The 22,990-nt window shown below is 64.2% G+C and overlaps 1 protein-coding gene across 4 annotated transcripts in view; it reads right to left on the bottom strand.

The window, feature by feature from the left end:
- Window positions 1–22,990, bottom strand: part of MAD1L1 (mitotic arrest deficient 1 like 1) — a 321,549-nt gene that overhangs the window by 60,820 nt on the left and 237,739 nt on the right. For all 4 annotated transcript variants that reach the window (XM_030300339.1, XM_032591537.1, XM_032591540.1 and 1 more), the window contains one exon: window positions 6,332–6,539. In XM_030300339.1, the coding sequence (XP_030156199.1) occupies window positions 6,332–6,539 (208 nt within the window). The remainder of the gene's footprint in view (window positions 1–6,331; window positions 6,540–22,990) is intronic.

Raw genomic sequence — 22,990 nt, 5'->3', positions numbered from 1 at the left:
CTAGCACTGGTAAACGTGTGCGAAGAGGGGGCCCGGGCGGGACCGGTGCGGACTGTCTGGCTATGGCCACCGGTCGGGGGTGGGGGAGAGCAGCGAAGGGACAGACGAGTGGGCCAGAGCAACAGAAGGAGGCCCACATAACTTCGCCAGGGCACATGATGAAGGAGCAAAGGTCATCAATTCCACAGAGGCGTAACACGCTTTTCCGCAGGCCGACACCGGGACGATCGGACGTTTGCAGTTCACGTGAACTCCCCTCACGATTCCCTCGACCCAACCTCACACCGTATGCAAAACATAACTCTAAACGGATCACAGATTTACCCATAAAACTAAATCTCTCTTGGTAGGAAACAGAAGAAAAAAGTGTCTTGACCTTGGGTGAGGTCAAGTTCCTGGATGGGACTCCCGTGAAAGGAAAATTCATCGTCCGGGCGTGTCCAAATGAAAAGTATCTGCTCTGAGGAAGCCACTGCCAGAAAATGAAACTCCCCGAGCTCAATACAAAGAAAACCGCCCGTTAAACAAGGGGGAAAACTGGACCAGACGCTGCGCTCCAGAGGGCGCAGAGACAGGCACGGGCAGAAACAGGCGCTTGTCTTCAGACAGCGGGGAAACGCCCGTCACGACGGGACAGGCTCCGCCACACAGTCCCCGCCAGCAGCAGTGCCGGTGGGGACGCACGGCCACGGGCCACGGGCCACGTGCAGACACTGGGTCAGGGCCCGGAGTTTACAAAGCCAACCACACGCTTACCAGCCGCCTGGCCCTTTCCCTCCTAGGAGCGTGCCTGAGGACACGGGCTAGCGCGGCCACAAGCACCTGCGTGGTCCTTTCCCGTGCCTGGTGGTTTGCTAACAGCGTATCCGGGGGCCTCTGACCCCGTTCTGAAAGTTTGGGGTCGACATCAGCTGTTTTGAAGTCTCTGTGGTGCTTTCCAGATTCGCCCCAAGTGTGCCCCACTCGGGCACCGGCAGCCGCTTCAAAGACACAAGCCTTCCTTCCCTTCCCACCTGCCGCCAGGCCTGGGGCGGGGGGGGGGGGGGGGGGGGGAGGCTGTTTTGCGGGGCGGGTGGGTCAGGAAAGCCCAGCACCGGGACCCTCCCGCAGCTCCCAGTGCTCATCTGGGGTGGGGGACGGAAGCGGCCAGAGAAGACCCTACATTGCTCCCCAGATCGTCTGGGCACGCTGGCCTTCTCTCCCCACCTGGATGGTGCATTGCTCGCCCCGGGAACACAAGCACAGCGCTTGCTGTGGCCTGGCACAGGGCTGGGCACCTGTTGGGGGGAAGGACAAGGTCAGGTGAGCCCTGCCAGGAGCACTAGTCCTTCTCTCCTCCCACTCAGCCCACAGAGCTCACCGAAGCCCCCCGCCCTGGCCGGAGGAAGCTGCCCGGCCGCCGCGGTGTCCCTGCTCCGAGGCCCTGGCTCCCATGGCCCTCCCGGGGGGCCCTCGGGAGCCCATCGCGCCTCTTCCACGCCGGCACCGCACCCTCACGTGCCACGAGCCGATGGAAGCCGGGAGTGGCTCCCTTATCGGAGGGCGCGGGGGTAGCAATGACTCAGCCCGTGTCTCACGGAGCTGGTGTTCGGATTTCCGCTGCTCTTGGCCCATGACCGTGGCCCTCCCGCTCGCCCCCGGCTGAGCCGGCGTGGGCTGAAGCGGGGGGGGGGGGCGGGGGGCCGCCTCACAAGCCCACAGACAGGCCGGACGGCAAGGGAAGAAGAACACCGATCTTTGTGCCCCGGGCCCCTGTGGTGCGAGCGAGTACCCCAGTCCTCCAGGCCGCCTCTCTGGGCAGAGTGGGTGGGCTCCAGGGAGGAGCCACGGCACCCACCGCCAGGAGGGAGGAGCCACAGCACCCCACCACCAAGGGACACCTTGGGATCAGCTGCATCCACACAGCTGGGCGGTGACAAACTCGATCACCTTCACTGTGCTGCTGACAAGATTAGATTACTTGAATATTAATGACCTGCCTAATTAAGCTGCAATTAATAATCTCCCTGGCCCAGGCTGAGCTCAGCAGGGGGCCGTGTGAGGAGTCAAGAGCCGGGAGGGGGTGGGGGGGGTGGGCTGAGGACTCAGGTGTCTGCGTTCCTGCCAACCCAGGGGGCTGTGCCCCTGCTCTGGGTCATTCAGCAGTTCCTCTGTCAAAGATCCAGAAGAAGCTCGCACCAGCTTTTCCCACACGGGCGGGCGGCCGTCCCCGGCTAGCCCGACGGGCCCTTCTCTTCCCACTTGGCAAAGCGGCCTTCCCATCACTGGTCCGGCCACCACCCCCGCCCACCCCTGCCCACGGGGCACCTGCTCTGTCCAAGGGCTGCGCTCCACTCCACAAGGCCCGCCCGGAGGCCACGTCCTGGGCACGGCAGACGGGAACCTGTCCGGGCCATCAGCGCCCTCCGTGTCATCTGTCAGGGGACTGGCCGCGTTCCTATAGGGTCCATTGGCCTGTGCTAACCCTGGGGTGCCGAGGGCAGGGGCCACCGTACGCAATTCTACCCTGTCTCTCGCCCGGCCACCCCGGCAGCACCGTGCGCACAGCGAGAGGTCTGGGCAGGGGGAGAGCTGCCCGCTTAGAGGTGACAGGGCAGGCTGGCCTGTGAGGTCCAGGGTGGGGGTGGCGATGTCAGGAGTACCTGCAGGTGTCGAGGCTTCTGCGACTGGCGGGAAGGTCACGGGTCACAGCCCAACAGCACTGGAGGCCGGGGGGAGCCTGGGGAGGGGGGAGGCACGTTTGCTGCCTCGTGACTTTGCTGACAACGCTGAGCCGTGCAGGCAAAAATAAACAGGCGGGGCCGCCAGAGCGGCGGCGTCTCATCGCCACGCCCGGCTACGCGCCCACCACCCGCTCGGCGGGTCTCGGCCGTCGGTCTGCCCGGTGCTCAAACCATCCACGAGGCGCCCGACTGCTCCACTAGCACGCTCTCTGGGGCCGAGGCTGCTGCCGGGGGAGGGGAGCAGCTCACCACGTGGACAAACGCCCGGAAGGAGGCCACGGGTCACCGCCGGCGGCCCGCCCAGTGGAGCATCCCTGAGAGGGTCCCAGGGACGCCCACGCGCCCCGGACCCCTGCCAACCCTGGCAACGGCGTGGTCACCCCGTGCCGCGAGGAGGGCAGTGACCCGCTGCTTCCTCACCCACACCCCCCGGTCAGCCAGCCACCGCCGGGTGCAGCGGGGGACCTCTGGGCAACCCCCCGCTGCTGCCCACCCCCTGGGCCCGTGAGCCTCCCGAACACGGCCCTGGTCTCTGCCCGCTGCCTCCGCCCGCCCCGCCATCCTCCCAACCCCCACCCGGAGCTTCGGTGCTGCTGGCGCTCACGGCCTTCGGGAGCCTGACTCCACAAGCCTTTTAGACCTCAGGCTTTGTTTTTAGGCCACCTCCCCCTGCACAGGTTTTAGAGTCCGGGGCGGGACAAGGGCATCTCCCCCTCCCTCGGGGCAACGGCTCCACCTGCTGGCCGGTTACTTGGGTCCCCAGTCCATTTATGGAAGCACCAGGATGGCCTGGGCCTCCTGCCCTCCTGCCCTCCCACGGACACCGTGACCCGATTCGCTCGCATCATGACCCCACGCTGTCCTGGCTGCAGCCCCTGAAGCCAGCCTTCGGGGAAGACGGGAACCGAGAGCCGTAACGTGGGCACGCAGCTGTGCAAAGGCCTGGTCCACGCTGCCTCTCCAGACACCGGACACCTCCCGTTCTGCAACCCCGTCTGTCTGAAGAGGTTCCAGCACTTTCTGACCAGTCTCCACCTGTGCCGGCTGCTCCCGAGGCGGCTGCCCGGGGTCCCCCCATCTCTCGCGGGCTGGGCTCGGGCCTCCTGTGTCTAGTGTTGCTTCCTGGTTCCCCCCCCTCGTTTCATGGGTGCGCATCCTCTGTGGCCTCGTGAGAAAGGGGGCGGTGAGGGGGCGCTCTCGGCACGCCACCCACCAGAAACCGAAATGAACACTCCCTGAGGGAGGCGTCGCAGACGCCCACGGCCCCTCGTTCCCTTAGCCTCTCCCCCTGCTTGCGTCCGTCCTTCCGTCCTACCATTCACTTAAACGCCCCAATCTATAAGGTCCTTTGTTCAGGCCTTCATCTCACTCTTTGATGTTGTTAATTTCCAAACGTTCACGTGCTTCCTCTTTGAAGATGCTTAAGTATTGTTTTCTAACGGTTATTTATCTTTGAGAGAGAAGGAGACACAGAATCCAAAGCAGGCTCCAGGCTCCGAGCTGTCAGCACAGCCCAGCGCGAGGCTCAAACCCAGGAACCGTGAGATCATGAACTGAGCCGAAGTCGGACGCTCAACCGACAGAGCCACCCACGCACCCCAAAATGTTTTTAAAGTACCGTATCCTCCTGTGTGTCTGCAGAGGTCCGTGGACAATCACCGGAGGCTTTCTCTTCCCCTGGTTGTGCTGCCCCCGCCCTCAGTGCCCGACCGCCCTGGCGCTCCTTCACAAGGAGGAGGGGGCTCCATGGGTCCCGCCGGGAAGGCCTGGTCGGGCCTCCGACGTCAGGGGACTCCACGACAGAAGCCCACCCAGAGGGTGTTCCGGGGGGTGACGGGAGACAGAGGTGGGCTGGGGCGGGGGCCCCGGCACCCACGTGCACCCCTGTGTTGGCTCCAGGGCTCCCGTCCAGGGACCCTCTGTGAACCACTTCCCCCAGGGTTTCCAACCCAGCGGGCCTGGCACAGAGCCTGAGATCCCGGGCTCCTAACCAGCTCTCAGGGAGGCCCTGCCCGCGTGGGGCCTGCTCGGTGGGACTCAGCGCTCCCAGAGAATTACCCTGGTTTTCGGTCTTCCGGGGGAGGGGCAAGTGCCTACCGGAAGGTGCCGGGTGGATGGCCTGGGGGGCCACGCTGCGTGACTACACCCTTCAGGGAGCACCGTTCATCCTCCTCCTCTCGGCCAGTCGCCCTCCCTCCCCCAGGGCCTCTGGCTACCACATCTGGCCTTGGGGGCTCCGGGGGCACCGCTCAGACTGGCCCTACCACCCCGCACCCTTCGACCACACACACACCAGCCTCCCAGATTCCAAAGTCTGCTGTGGGATCATTTCTCTGGGGTTTACTTCCTCCTTGCAAATGAAAAGCAAAACCCAAGACCTTCTCTACTGCAACTCCAGGAAGGGTGTCCGGGAGGGGACAGAGTAGATGCCATGTGCAACGGGCCGGCTCCACCCGGGTGCCTGCGGCCGGCACCAGCCGCCTCCTTGCCACGCACCCTCCCCCCGCCACCGCTCTGCCCTGTCCGGCCTGGGCCCTGGCTCCCTGGTCACCCCCATGATCTGTCAGAGGGGCTGGCCAATGGCCTCCCATCCGCTGAGGCCGCGGGCACCTGTCTCAGCGCCCTGGCCCGTGTGCGAGCGACTGTCCCCGTGCGGAGTGCCACTCTCGTTCGTCAGGAGCGCGGTACACCTCACTGGGCAGACGCATGACCTATTACGTCACGAGGGGAACAGTCACCTGAACGCGCTCCGAGTCTGGACCTTCGGCTCTTGAATTTGTCAAGGACACAGACAGCTTGACACAGGACGAATTTTCTCAGCTGAGAAACACGAGAAAGACCAGGTGGCGGCCAGGGCCCTGCCACCGCCATGGGGAGGAGATGACCCGAGTGAAAAGGAGGGGCGGGGGCGGCACACAGGAAGGGCACCTCAGAAACACGGGAGGGAGGTGTCGCAGCAACTGCCGCCTGGCCCTACGGTACGGACGGCCCGGTGACCTCAGCAGGGCTGTGCCAGGAAGGGCCAGGCGGGGGCCCCTCGCCCGGCCCGGGGTACCCACAGGGCCCGACTGTGCGCGGTAGCCCCGGGCAGACTGGGCTCCCAAACGCTCCCTGCCTTTGCCGGCGGGCCCTTCTGTGCACTTGTGGGGCGGCTCCAGCGTGGGACACAGCGGGAACGGGAGGGTCACTTCCTTGCACGGGTGGTGGCGAGCTGTGCGCTTGGGGGCCGTTACCCTAAGGTGCGGAGCTGCAGAACGCGAGCGAGGCCGCGTTAGGACAGGCAGCCTCCCGCACCTGCGCCCCCCGTGCCCGGCCACCGCCGGCCTCTGTGCAGACGCCTCTGGGTTCTGTGAAAGGTACTCAGACCCGTGAAAGACGGTCCCCATTGCCGGAGTGGTGGATTTACTCACGATTAACGGGACACATATAACCTGGAACACGGCATTAGTCTGCGTGAGGGGAGGCTGCACACAGTTGAGCCACGCGTTTCCCCACTGCTGCCCGAGTCACCTCCCGGGGCGACCCGCGGCACGCAGGACGCTCGGTCCCAGGCCCTCCCGCGGCCCACTGCCCACGGGATGGCGCACGGACGGGGGGGCGATGCCTACCTGCCACCTCCTTGGACGAGGGCAGACCCGCGGCGGCCTCCAGGTCGGCGGGGACGGGGCCGCCCCGCTCCAGGGCACGCACGAGCTCCCGCAGCCGCTCACACTCCTCCTGCAGCCGGGCCTGGTCCTCGCGGAGCCTCTGCTTCGCCGCGCTGGCCGGGTTCATGCTCATGTGCAGCACCTTGGTTTTGCTCTGGTCGTAGCCGCCCTGCGGGACCACAGGGCAGGTCAGCACGGCCGGGACCCGTGAGTGCCAGGACAGGGACCGCTGCGCCCCGCCCCGGGCCTCCGGGCCCTGATCGCGCACCGGGAGCGGCGGTAAGTTATAACCGGGGAAAACCCAGGGAAACCTGCGAGACGGCCCTCTGGAACGCTGCAGGTGCCCGGGCCTCAAAGTCCCCTCCGGCTTCTCACACGGCAGTTGTAAAAGCAAACCGGGGAGCGGGGGGGACATCCCAAAAGTGCTACACTTTCATAACGCTCTGCCGACAAATGTCCCAAAGACTGGGGGCCCTTGCTCCCACACGCCCTGCTGGCTCAAGGTCTGCAGATTTAAAAATGAACACAAAACTCAGAGATAATCTGTAAGGAGAGCTCAGAGTCCCCACATGGCTGGGCCCCGTGTCCCTGTCACCGACACGCCCAGGGCCCCAGCCCTCACCGACACACCAGTGTGGACGCTGGCCTCGCTCGCTGGGAGAGACACCCGTCTACGAACGTCTCCAAATGCAACCACCCGAGTCTATAGTAAACTGAGCCCCCGTGTGCACGGACGTCCTGTCCCCACCTCCACCACCCGCCATGACACGGCCCAGCCCGGCCCTCACCCAGTTCGGGTCTGGCACCTGCGTGCAGCGGGACAGAAGCGGCGGGCCCTCGCGCGGCCGGTCTGCAGCCTCGAGGATTCCTGGGTGCAGAGGCCGGCCCCTCCCCCACCCACACGCTCTAGGGTGGTTGTTCTCCCACATCCCGGAGTCCGCCTCGAGCCCCGGCCTGGATGCTTCTAAAGTCACACACACACCGATGTTCACCGTGCGCTGTAAGTTCAAGGGGCTCTGGCAAATGCAGGCACGAGTCCAGCAGCGCGGCATCAGAGTCCCAAGGCGCCCGTGCGCTGCCCACCCACCGCTCTCACTGCCTGGCTCTTCTGGACACCGTAGGCCGGAGGCTTTTCAAACCGGCTTCTTTCGCTCTGCGACACTTAGCAACACGCACCGCAGGTTCCACCACGCCTTTTGGCGGCCTGCTAGCCCATTTCCGTGCAGCGCTGAGTGACATCCCCTTGTACGGACACGCCAGCTCGCGGGTCCACTCACTTCCAAGGGACGCCTCGGGAGCTTCCGGTTTCGGCAGTTGCGGAGAGGGCTGCTACAGGTGGTCATGTGCGGGTTCTGTGTGGACACGGGTTTTCCAAAGACCGCACCCAGCTCCGCTGGGGTCCTGGAGCCCCCGGACGCCCCACGGGAGAACACTCGCTCGGCCGGCAGGCCCACCTTGAGGCCCTCTCTGCTGCTCCTGCCTGCCCGCCAGCTGCTGCCCCTCGGAGTAGCTCCCGCCCTGGGGAGTGGAACCCCCTCGGTCTGACCCCGGGAAACCAGTGCGAGGTGGCCCCGTGACCTGGGCAAGGCCAATCATCTCCCTGAAGTTTTCTCTTCAGGAACTGGGAAAGAAGCTTCCTCTTTCCTGTCCCGCAGCTGGGACATCGAAGGCCTCGCCGTCTTCCACGTCCCATCTCTTCCCTGTTGGCCTGGAAGAGGCCCGCCCGCCATGGGGAGACAAGATCAGCTACGCAGAGACGGAGAGTGAACGAGGCCCGGCACCAGTACGGAATGACCCACCCAGGGCCCAGATGAGCCACGCGGCCCGCGGCCGCCCCGCCCGGCCGTGAGACCATCTGGCAGACGCCACGCGATGACACAGTACAGTCTGCGGCGGCGGCGACCGCAAGCCACTGACGCACGGAGACCGGGAGAAAGGGTGGCGTGGGGTCAACGGGATGACGACCTCTCAGAACACAAAAATGACGATGCCTAAGCGACGGCAAATTTACACACAAAAGGCAAACCAAAGCGGGTTCAGAAGAAAACAGAAGAGAACGCCACGGCCTTAGAGTAGACAGAGGTTTCTGAAACAAGGTTGTGAACGTGCTGACCTCACGTGAAAATGCAAGCACATGGGCCTCAGAGAAAACGAGACCTTCCGGTCACCAAGAGTAAGAGGGCGGCTGGCACAAGAGCTGACACGGGGCTCACACCCAGGATACCTAAAGAGCTCCTGCAAACAAGAAAGGGAGAGGCAGACAATCCAATTTTCAAAATGGGCAAAAAACGTGAACAGACACTTGACAAAAGAACATGTCCGAGAGGCCGGCAAAAAGTGAAATGGAGCTCAAGTTAATCATCCGAGCGAAGCCAATTAAAACGGCCCAGAGATGCCCGAGTTCCTCCCCCACGCCCACGGCACCGAACAGACGGGAACGGCATCAAGGGCACAGAGCGGCCAGAGCTGATCCCGGTGAGGACGGGAACTGGCGAGGCGCCCTGGGAAGGCCACGGGGCGGTGTAGCTCCTCCCTCCCGAGCGTGACGCCTACGGCCTGCACCTCGGAGCCTCGTGCAAACGTCCACGGGGAGTCAGGCACCGACAGGTCCCCACGGGGAAGAGCACCCATCTGCAGGAACGAGCACCTACAGACACAAACGACGACGGGGTTGGGCATCACCAACAACGCCGAGCAGAAAGAGTCAGACGCGGCAGAGGCACAGCCCACGAAAGCAGACCGGAGCACTCTGTGCCGCTGGAGGCCAGGAGGACCGCCTGGGGCTGTGGTTGGGGCAGCAGGGGGCCCCTGAGGTGTTCGTGCTGCTCTGTTTCCTGCTCTGGATGCTGGTCACCAGTGTGGACAGTTGACGAAAACGCCCTTCTGGTGTCCTGCCCAGCGGCTGTGATGAAAACGTGCGCCTGGACACGAGGACCGTCCGGATACTCACGGGGAACTGACTGCTCGACTCCACCAGGGTTCACCCATGCTCAGCAACAAGGCCAGACACACACACGGGTGCACACACGTGCACACTCACATTGTGCCCACAGATATGCACGTGCACACGGTGTGCACACGGATACACGCTCATGTGCACATTCACACACACGTACCCATAGACACACATGTGCATACCCACACGTGTGCACAGGGACGCTCGTTCAGATACATATGCATACACAGATTCACATACGCACACACATGCACACGGACACGTGCACACTCACACGCACGTGTGTATGCACACACATTCACACGCCTATGTGTGCACCAGACACGCGTGCATACGCACATGCACAGATACACACTCGCGTGTGCACATACTCCTAGCACACACACACACGTATACACTGACAAGGGCACACACACTCACACGGACGCATGTGTTCGTATACATACACAAATATACACACGCATCCACACGCACACACGGATGGGCATGCGACACACAGACTTACACACACGTGTCCAAAGGTCAGAGAACCCCAAGGGGAAGGCGGGCTTGAGTCCCTTGCCCTGGTGCTGCTGGGTCTCCACTGTCCGTGGAGTCTGACTCAGACCCTGATGACCCCGAGCCAGCCTGGGGGGGGGGGGGGTCTCACCTCTTCCCCCTCGTGCCCCTGGACCTGCTGAGAGCAGCCCTGGTTTTTCGGCCAGCGTGGAGAATGTGTCTAAACGACCCGTCCAGTGTCCTGAGCCAGTGAAGGCAGGGCAGGAGCTGGGTCCGAGGCCCCTCCCTCGGGATGCCCCCCCGGGACGCCCCCTCTGGGACGCCCCCCGTGCCCTCCCATCTACAAGGCTCCTGAGGGCTCAGGCATCAAGAGATGCCCTTCCTGGAAGACGCTGCCGTCTCCTCACTCAGGAGGGACATTTGTGGGGTCACAGCAAGAGCCACGCCTCTCTGGTGTCCCTGACAAGGACAGGGGCCGCCGTAGGGCAAGGGAGGGAGAGGGCCGTCTCGAAGTTCTCCCGTCTGCTGGAGCAGAGAACTGCCGTCAGGTGGCGGAAGGCCCGTACCCATTCTGGGACGGGCACTCTGGGAGGCTGGCATCTGCTGAGCAGATGGGTAGGAGGCCGCCGACCCCGGGAGCCCACCCCGATTCTGTAAGTGAGGGACGTGGGCCAGCCGAACACACCGTGGCCCATCTCCCTTTCCGCTCAATATGCGGTGATTTTTCCTCTCTCTCCGACAGCCCCATCTTCCGCCGCTTTTGTGAGTCCTGCCCACACGTCTCTCCTCGCTTTTCCAGGGACAGCGGGTGGGGGGGGGAGGGCGGGGGACGGCATCCTTTATTCTGAGCATCTCGCTCCCCGGGGAAGCAGGCTGGCCGCGGACACATTCATTAAGTGCAGCAGGGCCCGCACACGAGCTTGAGCTGCCGTGGGCGCGGTCCCGCCGAGTCACTGAAGGACAGTGAGGCCACCGTGGTGCCTGGGGAGGGGCCAGCCCAGAAGCCACAGAATGTGCCCTGAAAGGAGAGGCAGGAGGGGATGGGGAAGGAATGGCAGGATCCTCCCCGTCCTGGGTGCCACCTCCAGAAAGTGAAACACCTTCCTGGGGTCGCTGGCACACGGGAGGGCAGCCACAAGCCCCCTCAGAGACAGGAGAGCAGGGATGCAGCTCTCCCCTCAGAGACAGGAGAGCTTTGGCCACAGACGCAGCGTCACCAGCCGTGGCCCCCTCGGCCCCTCTCGTCTGGCATCACCTCAGAGAGAGGCCGGGGCGGGGGGGGGGGGATGGCACAGCGCGGTGAGGCCTAGACACGGCTGTCTGCATGAGCCCGAGGGGAAGGCGCCGAGAAGGGAGGACTAGGGGCTCTTTACGGGTTTCTGAGAACCTTGTAAAAGCCTCAGAGAATAAAGAGACATCCTGTAGCTCCGGCTGAATCACAGACTCTCCGGGTGGGAAGGCAGCGTTACTCCCTCCAATTTTAACGCTCTGGGAAAGATGACCGTGAGCGTGAAATCCATCGGCCCCGTGCAGCCCGGCAGAGGCCCTGTGGCAGCAGACAGGCCAGCAGCTTGCTTTCTGGGCCTCTGCGGGCTGAGGTGGGGGTACCCATCATTCATGCAGGAGGCAAGCAGGCAGTGAGGGATGGGCCAGGGGGCAGGCACGGCAGGCCTGTTACTAGCCTCCATCCGCCAGCCAGCTCTGCGTCCGCACGGGGCACCGGGAGTGGCGTCCTGCAAAACCACAGACCAGCTCCCGTGTCCCCAAATGCTGCCCTTCCTTTGGTTTTCCTTCAACCCTTCGAAAATGTAAGAACAAAGACGGGTCGGCAGGCCTCGGGCCCAGGCCCACCCCTGCTGAGCCAGAGGGTCAAGCTCCTCCTTCCCTCGGCCACCAGGCAGAGGCTCTCCTGGGCCCGAGACAGGATGAGACTGCTAACACCCGAAAGGAGGCAGGTGCGGGTGAATCGGGTGACCTGGCGCCTGGACATCCCGGGCCCGGGGCAGGATGCTGTCCTGGAGGCACCAGACCCAGGGGAACAGGAAGGAGAACACCGCTCCCCGCCGGGACCAGCCTGCGGGGAGGACCCTCCCTCGATGGGGAAGGGCTGATGGTACAAACGAGGTCGGGGACTTCCGGAACCCGCAGGGCTTCGCCAGGCGAGAGCAGACAGGGGGCGGAGGCAAAGCGGAGAAACTCTTACAGGTGTCATGAGTCGGGACAGATGGCCCTCTGGCTACAGGGGTCAAGGTGACCAGGCCAGGCACCGGGAGGCCACGGCCCCGGCGTTCACAGCGAGAATGGCTCTGTGGCCTTGGTGCCCAAGCTCTCGGCCACGGCACCAGTCACGCCCTGGTGTGGGGACGAGCTGCAAAAGCTCTCACTCCCCGTGGCCCTGGCCACAGGGGGCAGGATCGCCGCTGACCCCAGACGGTGGTCGGTGGCCCACGGGGTCCCGCCAGGATGGCCGTCCTGACGGGCTGACTGCAGAGCCCAGCGCAGGAGGCCAGTGTCGTGTGAGAACACAGATCCCCTGCGGCCTGGCCTCCGCCCTGGGGGTGGAGGGGGGCACCTGTGTCACCGAGGCAGCACCCGTGGCCAGCACCATGGTGAGTTTTGCTGCCGCCACACTGCGCCCCCCAGCCCTGGGCTCCCTCACCTGAGAAATGGGGAATGCCGAGGACGGACCGGGCGACACGTGTTCAAACCCTCATAGACCGTAAAGCCCCGCGCTGACTGAGCCGTTTCTTAGCACGTGGGAAGCAGCCGAGGCGCTCAGGACACCAGGTAACGAAGTGGGAAGGTCTCCGGGGCCCTCCGTGGGGATGAGACCCGTCTGCGGATGTGAAGGCCACGGCCAGACTCCCCGGGCGCGGGATTAGCCTCTGCCCCTTCCCCGTGGCCCGTGTGGGGCTGTAAGGACCTGGTGGGGCGGGGCGGGTGGGACAGGGAGGGGGGCCGTGGTCCACGCCCAGGGCTCGCCCCTGCACTGCGACAGGCCTGCCGAGGACAGCCGTCAGCTGTGCGTGCCACGTCTGCCAGCCCTGGGTCCCGGGGAGCGAGCGCCCCAACCCGGCCGGCCCTGCAGAATCAGGCCGTGAGGACATCACACGGCCTGTGGCCGATCAGCCCCGGGCGTGCGAGCCCACGAGGCTTCTTGCCTCTTCACGGTCACAGTGACAAGCGAAGGCGCGGCCCGCTGGCACCGCTCGGTCTGCCCTGCTCTCGCCCGAGGACTAGCACACAAGTCAGAGCCCCATTTCTGGGACCAGCCCCAGAATGTGGGGGACGTGCCTCTGTGCGCAGAACCCGCCCCTCCCTACAGTGGGGGGGCAGGCTGCTCCCGGGGAGACCAAGCCTGAGCCCCCCGCCCCCCCCGGACAAACGGCGGCCACGGGGAGGCCGGCGATCCCATCTGTGCGCCCACCGCCCCCCAGACCCTCCCCGTGAAGTCGGCCTCGGCCCCCAGGTCAGCGCGGTGCGCCCGAGGGCCGAGCGTGCGCGCGTCCAGCCTGCCCTCTTCTGACGCACCCGTGGCGGCACGTGCTCTCTGCCGGAAGCTGCACCTGCTGGAAGCTGGCGACGGCACCCGGGGGAGACCAGCACAGTCACCCAGACACCAGCGAGAACAAGGTGGCTGCTGTTTCAGGCTGCTAAGTTTTGGGGCGTTTGCCACAAAGCAACTGGGAAATGACACGGTCTCTAGAGAGGAGGCTAGAGGAGAAAGGAGCCGGGCACCCAGGGCGTCCCGGTCCCCGCCCGGCGGACGGCAGGCCCCGTGGGAGGCTCCAGGCCGAGGCTTTTGGGTTCTGCACGCATCAGTAAGAACAAGGCCAGAGGTCGTGCTCCAACCTGGGTCACCAGAATGACAGGACAGTGCACCGCCGACCTCCACCCCATCCTGATTATGGAGGGAAAGTGGGGGGACTCACACCGGCTGGGGGTGGGCAGCACAGGCCTCCCCAAGATGCAGGGGTGAGGGGCCACATCGCAGCACCAGGGACAAGGTGCCCGGGCCACGGTGCAGGCCCTGCTCTGCCCCGCCGGTGGTCATGGTCCATCCTTGACAAACCCTTGTTTTAGGGGAACAGGCAGAGAGCAGGTCAGGGGACAGAGGCTAGGGCCCCGACGGCTGGGGCAGGCGAGGCTCCTTCCCTCGGGCCCTCTGGTGGATTGCTTTCCTGTTTTCTGGAGGTGTGTACCGTGCAGGCCAGCTGGGAGGGGGCAGAAAGGGAGTATTCAGGTCTGGTGGCCACACAGCCTATTATCATTGTAACGTGGGGGCAGCCACAGACCTGCATAAACTGACGGGCCCCACCACGTCTCAAGAAAGCTCTATTTGCCCAAACAAGCAGCTGGCCGGACCTGGCCCGTGGGCTCTGGCTCGCTGACCTTGGGTGGAAAGAGTCTGAGCAGGAGGCCAGGAGGAGGATAAAGGCCCGCCCACGGGGAGGCGCTGGGGGATGTGGGGCAGGCAGCACCAAGGCCAGTCCAGAGGCTGGCATCCAGGGCGCACGGGGGCCAGGGTCAGGCAGCAGCCTCGCTCCCTTCCTGTCCCCAGAGCACCGAGAGCAGTAGGGAGCAAACATCGCCGGCGGGGATTAAGGACGCAAATAGGCGCCCGTGGACCGGAGGACACGGCCTGTGACGATGGCCAGACCCAGCAGGTGCACACATGGACCTCGTCTCCCTAATCTCAGCTGCTTCTACAATTCACAGGGAGCCGCAAGAGGTTCAGAATAATCCCGAATAATCCCGAATAATCCTGAATAATCCAGCCATCCTGAACGGAAGGACAGAGCAGGAGGATGCCCACTTCTACTCCAAGGCAGAGTGGTGCCAGCGTCACGGCGAGCTCACTGGAACAGAAAGGAAGCCCGGAGGAGACCCTCGTGTCCCCAGAGAACTGACTTCCTACAAGGGCACCAAGTCCACTCCGTGGGGAAAGGAGTCCTTTAACACACGCTGCCGGGACCACTGCACATCCGTGTGCAAAAGGTGTGAGGCTGGACCCCTACCTCACCCCGTATAAAAACTAAGTCAAAACCAAAGATGTAAGTGAAAGAGCTCAGACCACAAGACTCAGAAGAAAATGTGAGCGTAAGCCTTCGTGACATTGGATTCGGCCACGGACTCTTGGATAGGATGCTAAAATCAAAGAACAAAAGAAAAAAAAGTACAAATCGGACATCATAAAAATGAAAAACTCTGTGCTTCGAAGAACACCATTGAGGAAAGGAAAAGACAACATCCAGAACGGGAGAAAGTATTTGTAAGCTGCACATCCAGTAAGCAACTCGTATCCAGAATAATAACAAAGCCTCGCAGCTCGGTAGCAACAACAAGACCCAGGTAACTGACTTAAAAACGGGCAGGGGTCTCACGACATACTTCTCCACGGAAGAGACACAAAAACTAGTAAGTACACGAGAAGACGCTCAGTACCCGTGGCATCGTTAGTCGAGACAACAAGCGTTGCCGAGAACGAGGAGGAATTGGGGGCCCCCACGACTGTCAGCACGGGCGTGAAACAGCACAACCGCTGTGGGTAACAGCTCCTCGAGCGGTGAGACAGACAGCGACCGCACAAACCCACAAGTCTACGCGCCGGCGTTGGCTCAGGAGAAGTAAAACCGACGCGCACCAAGAAACCTGCACCCCAACGTTCACGGCAACATGATTCATAACAGAAGGCGGGAAAAACCCAACATCCATCAACTGGTGACGGCGAACCGCGCTGGGTGCACGGTGGTATTTCGCCCAGCCGGAAAAAAGGGGCGGGGCACCGACGCCTGCTACCACACGTGAGGTCCTCGGACACGTGACGCTCAGTGACAGAAGCGCATCACAAAGGACCACGGGTCACGTGGCTCCATCCACACAAAAGGCCCAGAACAGGAGTGCCCACACGGATGGAAAATAGAGACGGGGCCCGTGAGGGGCGGGAGGCAGAGGGGTGGCAGGCAGGGGTGGAGATGTGTGTCCGATACGATGAAAGGCACATGCTACCTGCGAGTGTAAGAACCACCGAATTGCTCTCCGTTTCAAACACGTGAGGTATGCGGCATATAAATCTCCATAAAGCTTTTTTTTAAAGGGGCACCTGGGAGGCTCAGTCGGTTGAGTGTCTGATTTCAGCTCAGGTCCTGATCTCACGGTTCATGGGTTCGAGCCCCGCGTCGGGCTCTGTGCTGACAGCTCAGAGCCTGAAGCCTGCTTCCGATTCTGCGTCTCCCTCTCTCTCTCTGCCCATGCCCTGCTTGTGCTCCGTCTCCCTCTCAAAAATAAACATTAAAAAAAAAAAAATTAAAAAAAAAAGTTTTTAAAAAAAAAGGAAGGGAAGAGGTAGGGCGGAGGGCCGGCACCCACAAGGGAGGGGAGCACCGAGCTCGGTGGGGGGAATGCACGCTGGGTGCGGTGGAGGCCCGAGCCTGACCTCCACGCCACCCGGGGCCTGTCCGGCTGCCAGGCCGAACCTCTCTGAGCCTCCCAGGCACCCCTGCGCCTCCATGAGCCCACGGCTGGTCAGGACTCCCCGCCACAGTCCCCCTCGGGTGACGCCCCCCGACCTCATCCGCCCAGGCTTTCTGGCCCCATGTTCTCAGGCCACCTTCCCGTGTGCACCTACCTCCCTGACCCTGGACCCTCAGGGCTCCGAGGGACCCCCACCGCCCCTGGACCATACACTGCCAGACCCCGTCTGCAGGGCGGGAGACGGGCCACTCTGCTCCGGCCGGTTTCCTCCAAGTCTTTGACACGGGGGTGCATGGGGTGTGGGGTACGTGCAGACCAGACCTGAGACTGCAAGGTGGGGGCAGAGGCCCGTGTCGGGACAGACAGCAAGCTGCTGCAAGGCACGGCCTGCTGGCCAGTCGCTGCAGCGGTCACAGTGAGGCCCGGTCACAGTGAGGCCCGGTCGGCAGGGAGGAAGCTGGGGGCCGGGATGAGCTGTCAACACCCTGAGGGCCTGGGTTTGCCGTAGGCACCTGCCACCTGCAACTCCCACACAGGGCTGAGAAGGACGAGGGCTCCCGCCCGGAGACGGTGAGAGGAGGTGAACTGGCTGGTGCAGTCGGGGCCTCCCGGGAGTCTGTCACGGCCGGGGATCGGGGAGCACGCAAACCGGGTGGCCAGATAACGCCTTCCAGGGGCCGGGGCGACTGGCTCCCACGGCAGCTGCCCCTAGGTCCGGCCAAACTGGACTCGGACCCCATTCTTCTCCCCCCGCACGCCCAACAGGGCTGTCCCTGGGCCGGTGGCCGGCAGGCGGGGGCCGACCTGTGCGTCCACAGGCTCAGCCCGCGGTGACACCGACCCCGCGCGGTGGGAGGAGGCCTCCCTCTGCGGCCACGAGGGCGGCACGGCGTGGCCGACACCACGGAGGTCCGGGAGTGGAGGGAGACGCTGGCGCCCACGGCCGGCTCGCCACGGGACGTCCAGCCGCCGAGATCACGGGTTCCCCAGACGCTTCCAGCAGGCCGAGCCCCGCCCGGCTCTCACGCAGCACATCACCTGTGACCTGCACCTCACCCCCAGCCTCCCGGCCGGAGGAACGTAAGGGCAGGCCCCTGGGGCGCGTGCGGGGCAGGAGCTGTGTGGCCGCCGGGGGGCGCAGCACGCCTTCGGGGGCTGGCACGTCCACGAGGCACACAGGCGGGGCTCCGGACACCCCTGCAGAAACGTTCTGCTAGATGGCGGCTCTGAGACACGAAGAGGGAAGACGGCTGTCATCTCCTCCGGAGACGGGTCTGATTCCCAGCTGAGGAACCGCGTAGCAACGAGAATCTCAAAAGGAAACGTTCTGGGCTTCCTCCGGCCAGACGGCGGGATCGCCGCGTGTACAGGCCCCTGTCACCTGTGGGGAGCTGCCGTGTCTGCCCCAGAATGACCCCGGGGAAGCCGAAGACCGGGGCTGGGCGTGGGGCGGCCGGGGTTCTGGGGGAGGGGGCGTCTGCCACGCGCTTCTGCGGAGACCCGCAGAGTGCCGGGCGGGACTGGGCCGGAGGGCGAACTCTGCTCGCCCCCCAGAGCCCGGAGGCTCCTGCCTCGGCCTCACCGCACGAATCCCTTCTTTCGCCCTAACTCCCTGACAGCTCCCAAGAATGGCCGCTTTCCTCCACGACCAGGCCGCTTTGCCAGCGTCCTGAGTCCCGCGGGGAGCATCTGCGGCCTGGCCGCCCTGACCCACGCTGGCTGCTGGCCCTTCCCCACCTGCAGCAGAGCAAGGGCAGGCCGCCACCCCCAAGGACCTTCGGGGCCTGGTGCTCACAGGCCTGCACAGAGGGCAAGCCCCAGGAGCCCCCGTCGGCCTGGCCTGCGGCGGCACGTGCTGCCCAGGGCCCGGGAGGGAGGGAGGGCGGGCGGGCGCCTGCCACCCGGGCCTGACGCGCATACTGAGGGCCCTGCTGGAAGAGGCAGAGACGCAGGGAGAATTAAACGGCTCAGTTAAGTAAGTGCTGGTCTTGATGCATATTCATAAGTCACCCGGCCTCGAAGCTAAATCAATACCTCTCGCAGCCCAAGGGAGCACAGCTCGGGGAGAAGAGCAGGAGGCTCGGGGGCCGGGCCGGGCTTACTAGATGGGGAGCGCAGCCCTCCCCAGGCCCTGCCTCGGTGACCTTTCTCCCCAAGCCCGGCCCCGCGTCTTCTGCACAGGCCCAAGGCTGGTGCCCCCTCTGCTCAGGAGCCCCGTGGCCTTGTGCAGGTCCCTCAGCGGCTGGCCTCATGCCCCTACTGTCTCACGGGTGGGGATGGTGGCAAGCTGGGTTCTCGCTCAGTGCTCAAAGGGCCCTGAAGCCTCGGGCACACAGCAGACCCGGTCCCCCTGCGCGAGGCCCCCCAGACTGTGCTCGCGGCAGGTGCACGGGGTAGGGAATGGCGGAGGGGATCACACAGAGCAGGATGAGCCGGACTCCTCCACCCCCCGGATCTGCGGCATCATGGGCAGCTGGCTCGTCTCCTGGCTCAGAGACTGAGAAACCGAGGCCCGGAGAGGACTGGAGGCACACGCGGCTATTCAGGACTGGTCACCGGGAGGGGTAAAGAGGGGAGAGGCCGGGGGCTGGAGGTTCCCAGAGGCAGGTCCCCGGGGTCCTTCCTCGAGCCGCAGACATGTTACTGAGGGAGAACAGGTGCTCCACAAGCTTCTGCCTGTCCTTGGGCCAACAGGAAGGCTAAGGAAGAGGCTGGGGACCACGAGGGTCTGCCCCTCCCTCCTCTGGCTCCCCTTGCCCCCCCAGGACAGAAGCTTTACTCGAAAACTGGGCACTTGGCATTCCCTGTGGCCGAGGCACCCTTGGAAAACATACAGGGCGTACAGCCTGCCACCCAACTTACAAGAGGGGGTTGTGCGCACGGTGTCCAGTGCCCACTGCAGCCCCCGAGGGGCCCGGACCCTCTGGTCAAAGCTGGTCAAGGGACCCAGCGCGGCAAAGGGAGGACGCAGCCTGGGGGAGCAGCCCCGCCTGGGCCGCCACACGTGGGTACGGCTCTCCTCACTCCACCCTGTGGGCGACCACCGTGCCCGCTTCCGACCCAGGGCCGGAGACCACAGCAGGATGGGTCTGTCCACTGACGGCCACGTAACAAAGGGGAGGAAGATACGCTACGTCCCGTGGCCGTCCGGAGGAAGACCAACGGTGACAGGGGGCCCAGAGGGGGCCCTCGCCCAGCCAGGCCTGACACCGGTCCTCCTTGGGCGCAACACCCAGAGGGAGGCCACTGTGCTCAACCTCCGGGCCCGTCCCCGGCCCAGAGTTCACCCCGCGGTGCTGGTCTGGAGCCCTGCCGGCCTTGGGCACCGGGGCAGGCTGCCAACACGATGCGGCTAACCTCCCGGAGGCGGGCAGACAGCGGGGTTGCTCACGAGGGCGGTGGGGACCGCCTCACCAGCGCCTCCCTCCTCCCGGAGACAGAGTGGCAAGACGGGCCGAGTCCTGGGGCCCAGCGGGGTGCCCGTCCCTCCTCTGCCCGCACGCAACCCGCGGCCAGGCCACAGGGCCTGAGGGAAAGATGCCGCCATCCCAGGACACCGGGTGGGGCCACGCGGGTCACACGCAGAGTCCCCGTGGCCCTGACCACAGAGGCCTGGCCTGGCTCCCCGGCCTGACTCAGCTGCCCGGCCAACAAGCCCCCTGAGGCTCCTGTCCCCAGGCCGGGCCCCTCGCTGCACCTCCGTCACAGCAGGGCAGGGACACCGAAGAGTGTCACCCGTGTGGGCACCCAGGGCCGTGCTCCGTGGGAAGAAGGGAAGGGACAGGGTGTCTTCTGCTTGTGCTCGTCCTGTTAGTCAGGAGGCCACAGTTGACGATCCCCCCTCCACCTGCCATCCCACGGCAATGTCACCAAGCGAGTGAGCCAGGCCCCTGCTTGGCTGCGTGGATGCGCAGAAGCTGTAGAAATCGGGTGGCCGTGGCTGTCGTGACGTCCCTGTCAGACGGCAAACAACAGGCGCAGCCTAAATCCGGTGGCCTGCCTAAGCGGTGAGAGCCGGCGCAGACAGCACTGAGGTCGGTGCTCACTGCCCTGGGTGCTCACCGGGACGCCGGGCACTTTGTCCCACCTGCCCAAGGGACTGGAGGCACACAGATCAGAAAGTGCTGAACAAAGCCACTCCATTTTTTCAAAATTGTGGTAAAATACACATAACGTAAAATTAACCATCTCAACCATTTCTAAGCGAACAGCTCAGTGGCACCGAGCACATTCACGCTGCTGTGCAGCCTTCCCCACCGCTCGTCTCTAGAACGTTCTATCTCCCCGCACTGAGAGTCTGCCCCGTTACACACAGACCCCCAACTACTCTCCCAGAGCTGGGCCCACTTTCTACTCTGTGTCCGTGAGTCTGACGACCCCGGGACCTCGTGGGAGTGGGTCCCGGTGCGTGTCCTCCCGTGTCCGTGAGTCTGACGACCCCGGGGCCTCGTGGGAGTGCGTCCCAGTGCGTGTCCTCCTGTGTCTGGATCGTGTCACTCACCATGGTGTCTGCAGGGTCTGCCCATGTTGGAGCAGGTGCGAGAACTTCCTTCCTTTTTAAGGCCAAGTGATATTCCATTGTGTGGATGGACCGGGTCGTGTCACCCCGGTGCAAGACGGACACCGTGATGCTGCTGTGAACGTGGGGGTGCGCGTGTCTGTTCGAGTCCTGGGAGCGGGACCGCAGGGTCATATGGTTAAAGAAAGCGGCTTTGTAAAGTCAGTTTCAGCATCTGTGGTGGGACGTCAAGAAATCCCCACGGGAGGCAGTTCGAGAATTCCGCGTTCTGTCCGTAAACCGCCTCCACAAAACCACCTTTCTACAAGAAGGATCAAGTAAACCGGTCATAATTTCCTTCCTTGCTGGGCTGCTGAGCAGTTCAGCTTCAACAGTGCCTGATGCCAGAATACTCCTGATCTACTTCCTGTAGGTATCACGTTATCGGTGGCCACGATACTGGGATCTTATCTAAAACAAACAGACACGACTGTGGAATATAGTCAAGTTGATACTCACAGACTGAAAAAACTCAAATTCCCCAAGTAATCTGGACTCTTCCAGAACTTTCCGTGGAGAGCCTAAGCACCCTGAGAGGGTGACTTCCCCTGGAAAGCCCTGGAAATCCTGGCAGTGACATTCCTTGTCCTCTGTGCCACAGAAGGAAACCAAGAGCACGTGGCCCCACCAGGTCCTCGAGCGGCTCCTCCCCGAGTCCGTCCCAGTGGCCTGCTCTCCTCCCTAGGTGTCCCCACGAGTGATGACTCACGGGTACACCGGGCCCACGGTTTGTGTCTCCCCACCAAACACACGCTCACGGAAGTGGGGCCCTGGCTACCTCAGCCTCCGCTGTCCCCCACGTTAGAGCAGCACCCACACAGCAGACCCCAGCAAGGGGGACAGACACCCCACACCTAGCACCAGGGGCGCCAAACGACCGCTGCTCTGCTGGGGTCCATCCTCCCCTCTGGCCAAGCCACCCCAGGGACTCGTTCAGAAGGAACCTTGGACCCTAAGCCCTGGAACGGAGCTTGAACAGCAGACATCATGCCATGTCCCAGCGGGGCCCCCGAGTCGGAAGGAGGTCAGTCGGAGGATGGCAAGGAGGAGACAATGGAGGGAGACCAGCGCGGGGCCTGGAACAGACCTGGCCTGAAGCTCCGGTTACCTAAGCCCCTGGGCACCGGGCCGATGACCGCAACCCCCAGCGCCCTCGCTGGGGCTCCTACCGGGCAGCCCCCGCCCCCCCCCCACCCCCGTCACCACAAACATTCCTAAAGGAAGCTGGAGGGGAGGGGGCAGGCCGGGCCGGATGCAGCAGGGGAAGGGGAGGGCCGCGCACAGACGAGGAGTCTACACTCTTCCCTAAGGGCCAGTGCAGGCTGCCCACGGGACATACGTGGATGCAGGCGCCAGGGAGAAAGGGCCTCTGGCAGCACGAGACGCCCCGAATGCCCTCTCTGCGGCACCCCCGCCTCCCGCCGCGCGGGCCAGAGCAGGGGACGCAGGCGCACGTGAGAAGCCCCTCTGCCAGCCCCTCGTCCGGGGTCGGGAGCATCTGACTCCGGCCAGAGGGCGCGGGCCTACGGCACCTGTGCGGCGTGTGCCACGCCCTCAGCTGTGGCCCTCGCAGCACAGGGGCCATGAATGGGTCTTCTGGAGGCGGCCCGGCTCCGTGGGCCCTGGGGACGGTGCCACAGTAGGGAGGACGGGAGCGTGCCAGACTCCGCCGAGGCCGAGGCGCCGCGGGCCGACCCCCAAGCTGGGCTTCCTCCCCAGCACCGAGGCCGACACGGCACGTCTACACGAGGTGACACACCGCCACGAGGGCTGGGCGAAGCCGGCAGGGACAAGAGAGCGAGTTCCCCCGAGGCAGCCGACTCCAGAGCCCCCATCTGGTGGGAGCTGTGACCCGGTCAGGGGACACGGATCCAGGGTGCTGGTGGGGTCCGAGCGGGTGCTGGCCTCACAGGGAGGAAGGGGCCAGGTGTCCTGCTAGCCCTGAGCCAGTCGCAAAAACAAGAGCCCAGGGTAAGAGCTCCTGAAGCTGGTCGCACTGCTGCCCGTCCCACCTGTCCCGCCCCGGATACGCCCTGGCTTGACGGGCCTGAACGGACAGCTGTCGTGGCAGTAAGGCCCCGCGCCTGGCGTCAGAAGAACGGGTCTATCCCGGCCGGGCCCCAGGGGCTCAGTT

Source organism: Lynx canadensis, chromosome E3 (assembly GCF_007474595.2).
Source record: "Lynx canadensis isolate LIC74 chromosome E3, mLynCan4.pri.v2, whole genome shotgun sequence".
Lineage (NCBI taxonomy): Eukaryota > Metazoa > Chordata > Mammalia > Carnivora > Felidae > Lynx > Lynx canadensis.
The sequence above is the reverse complement of the archived record's forward strand: the minus strand, read 5'-3'. Positions and strand labels throughout refer to the sequence as shown.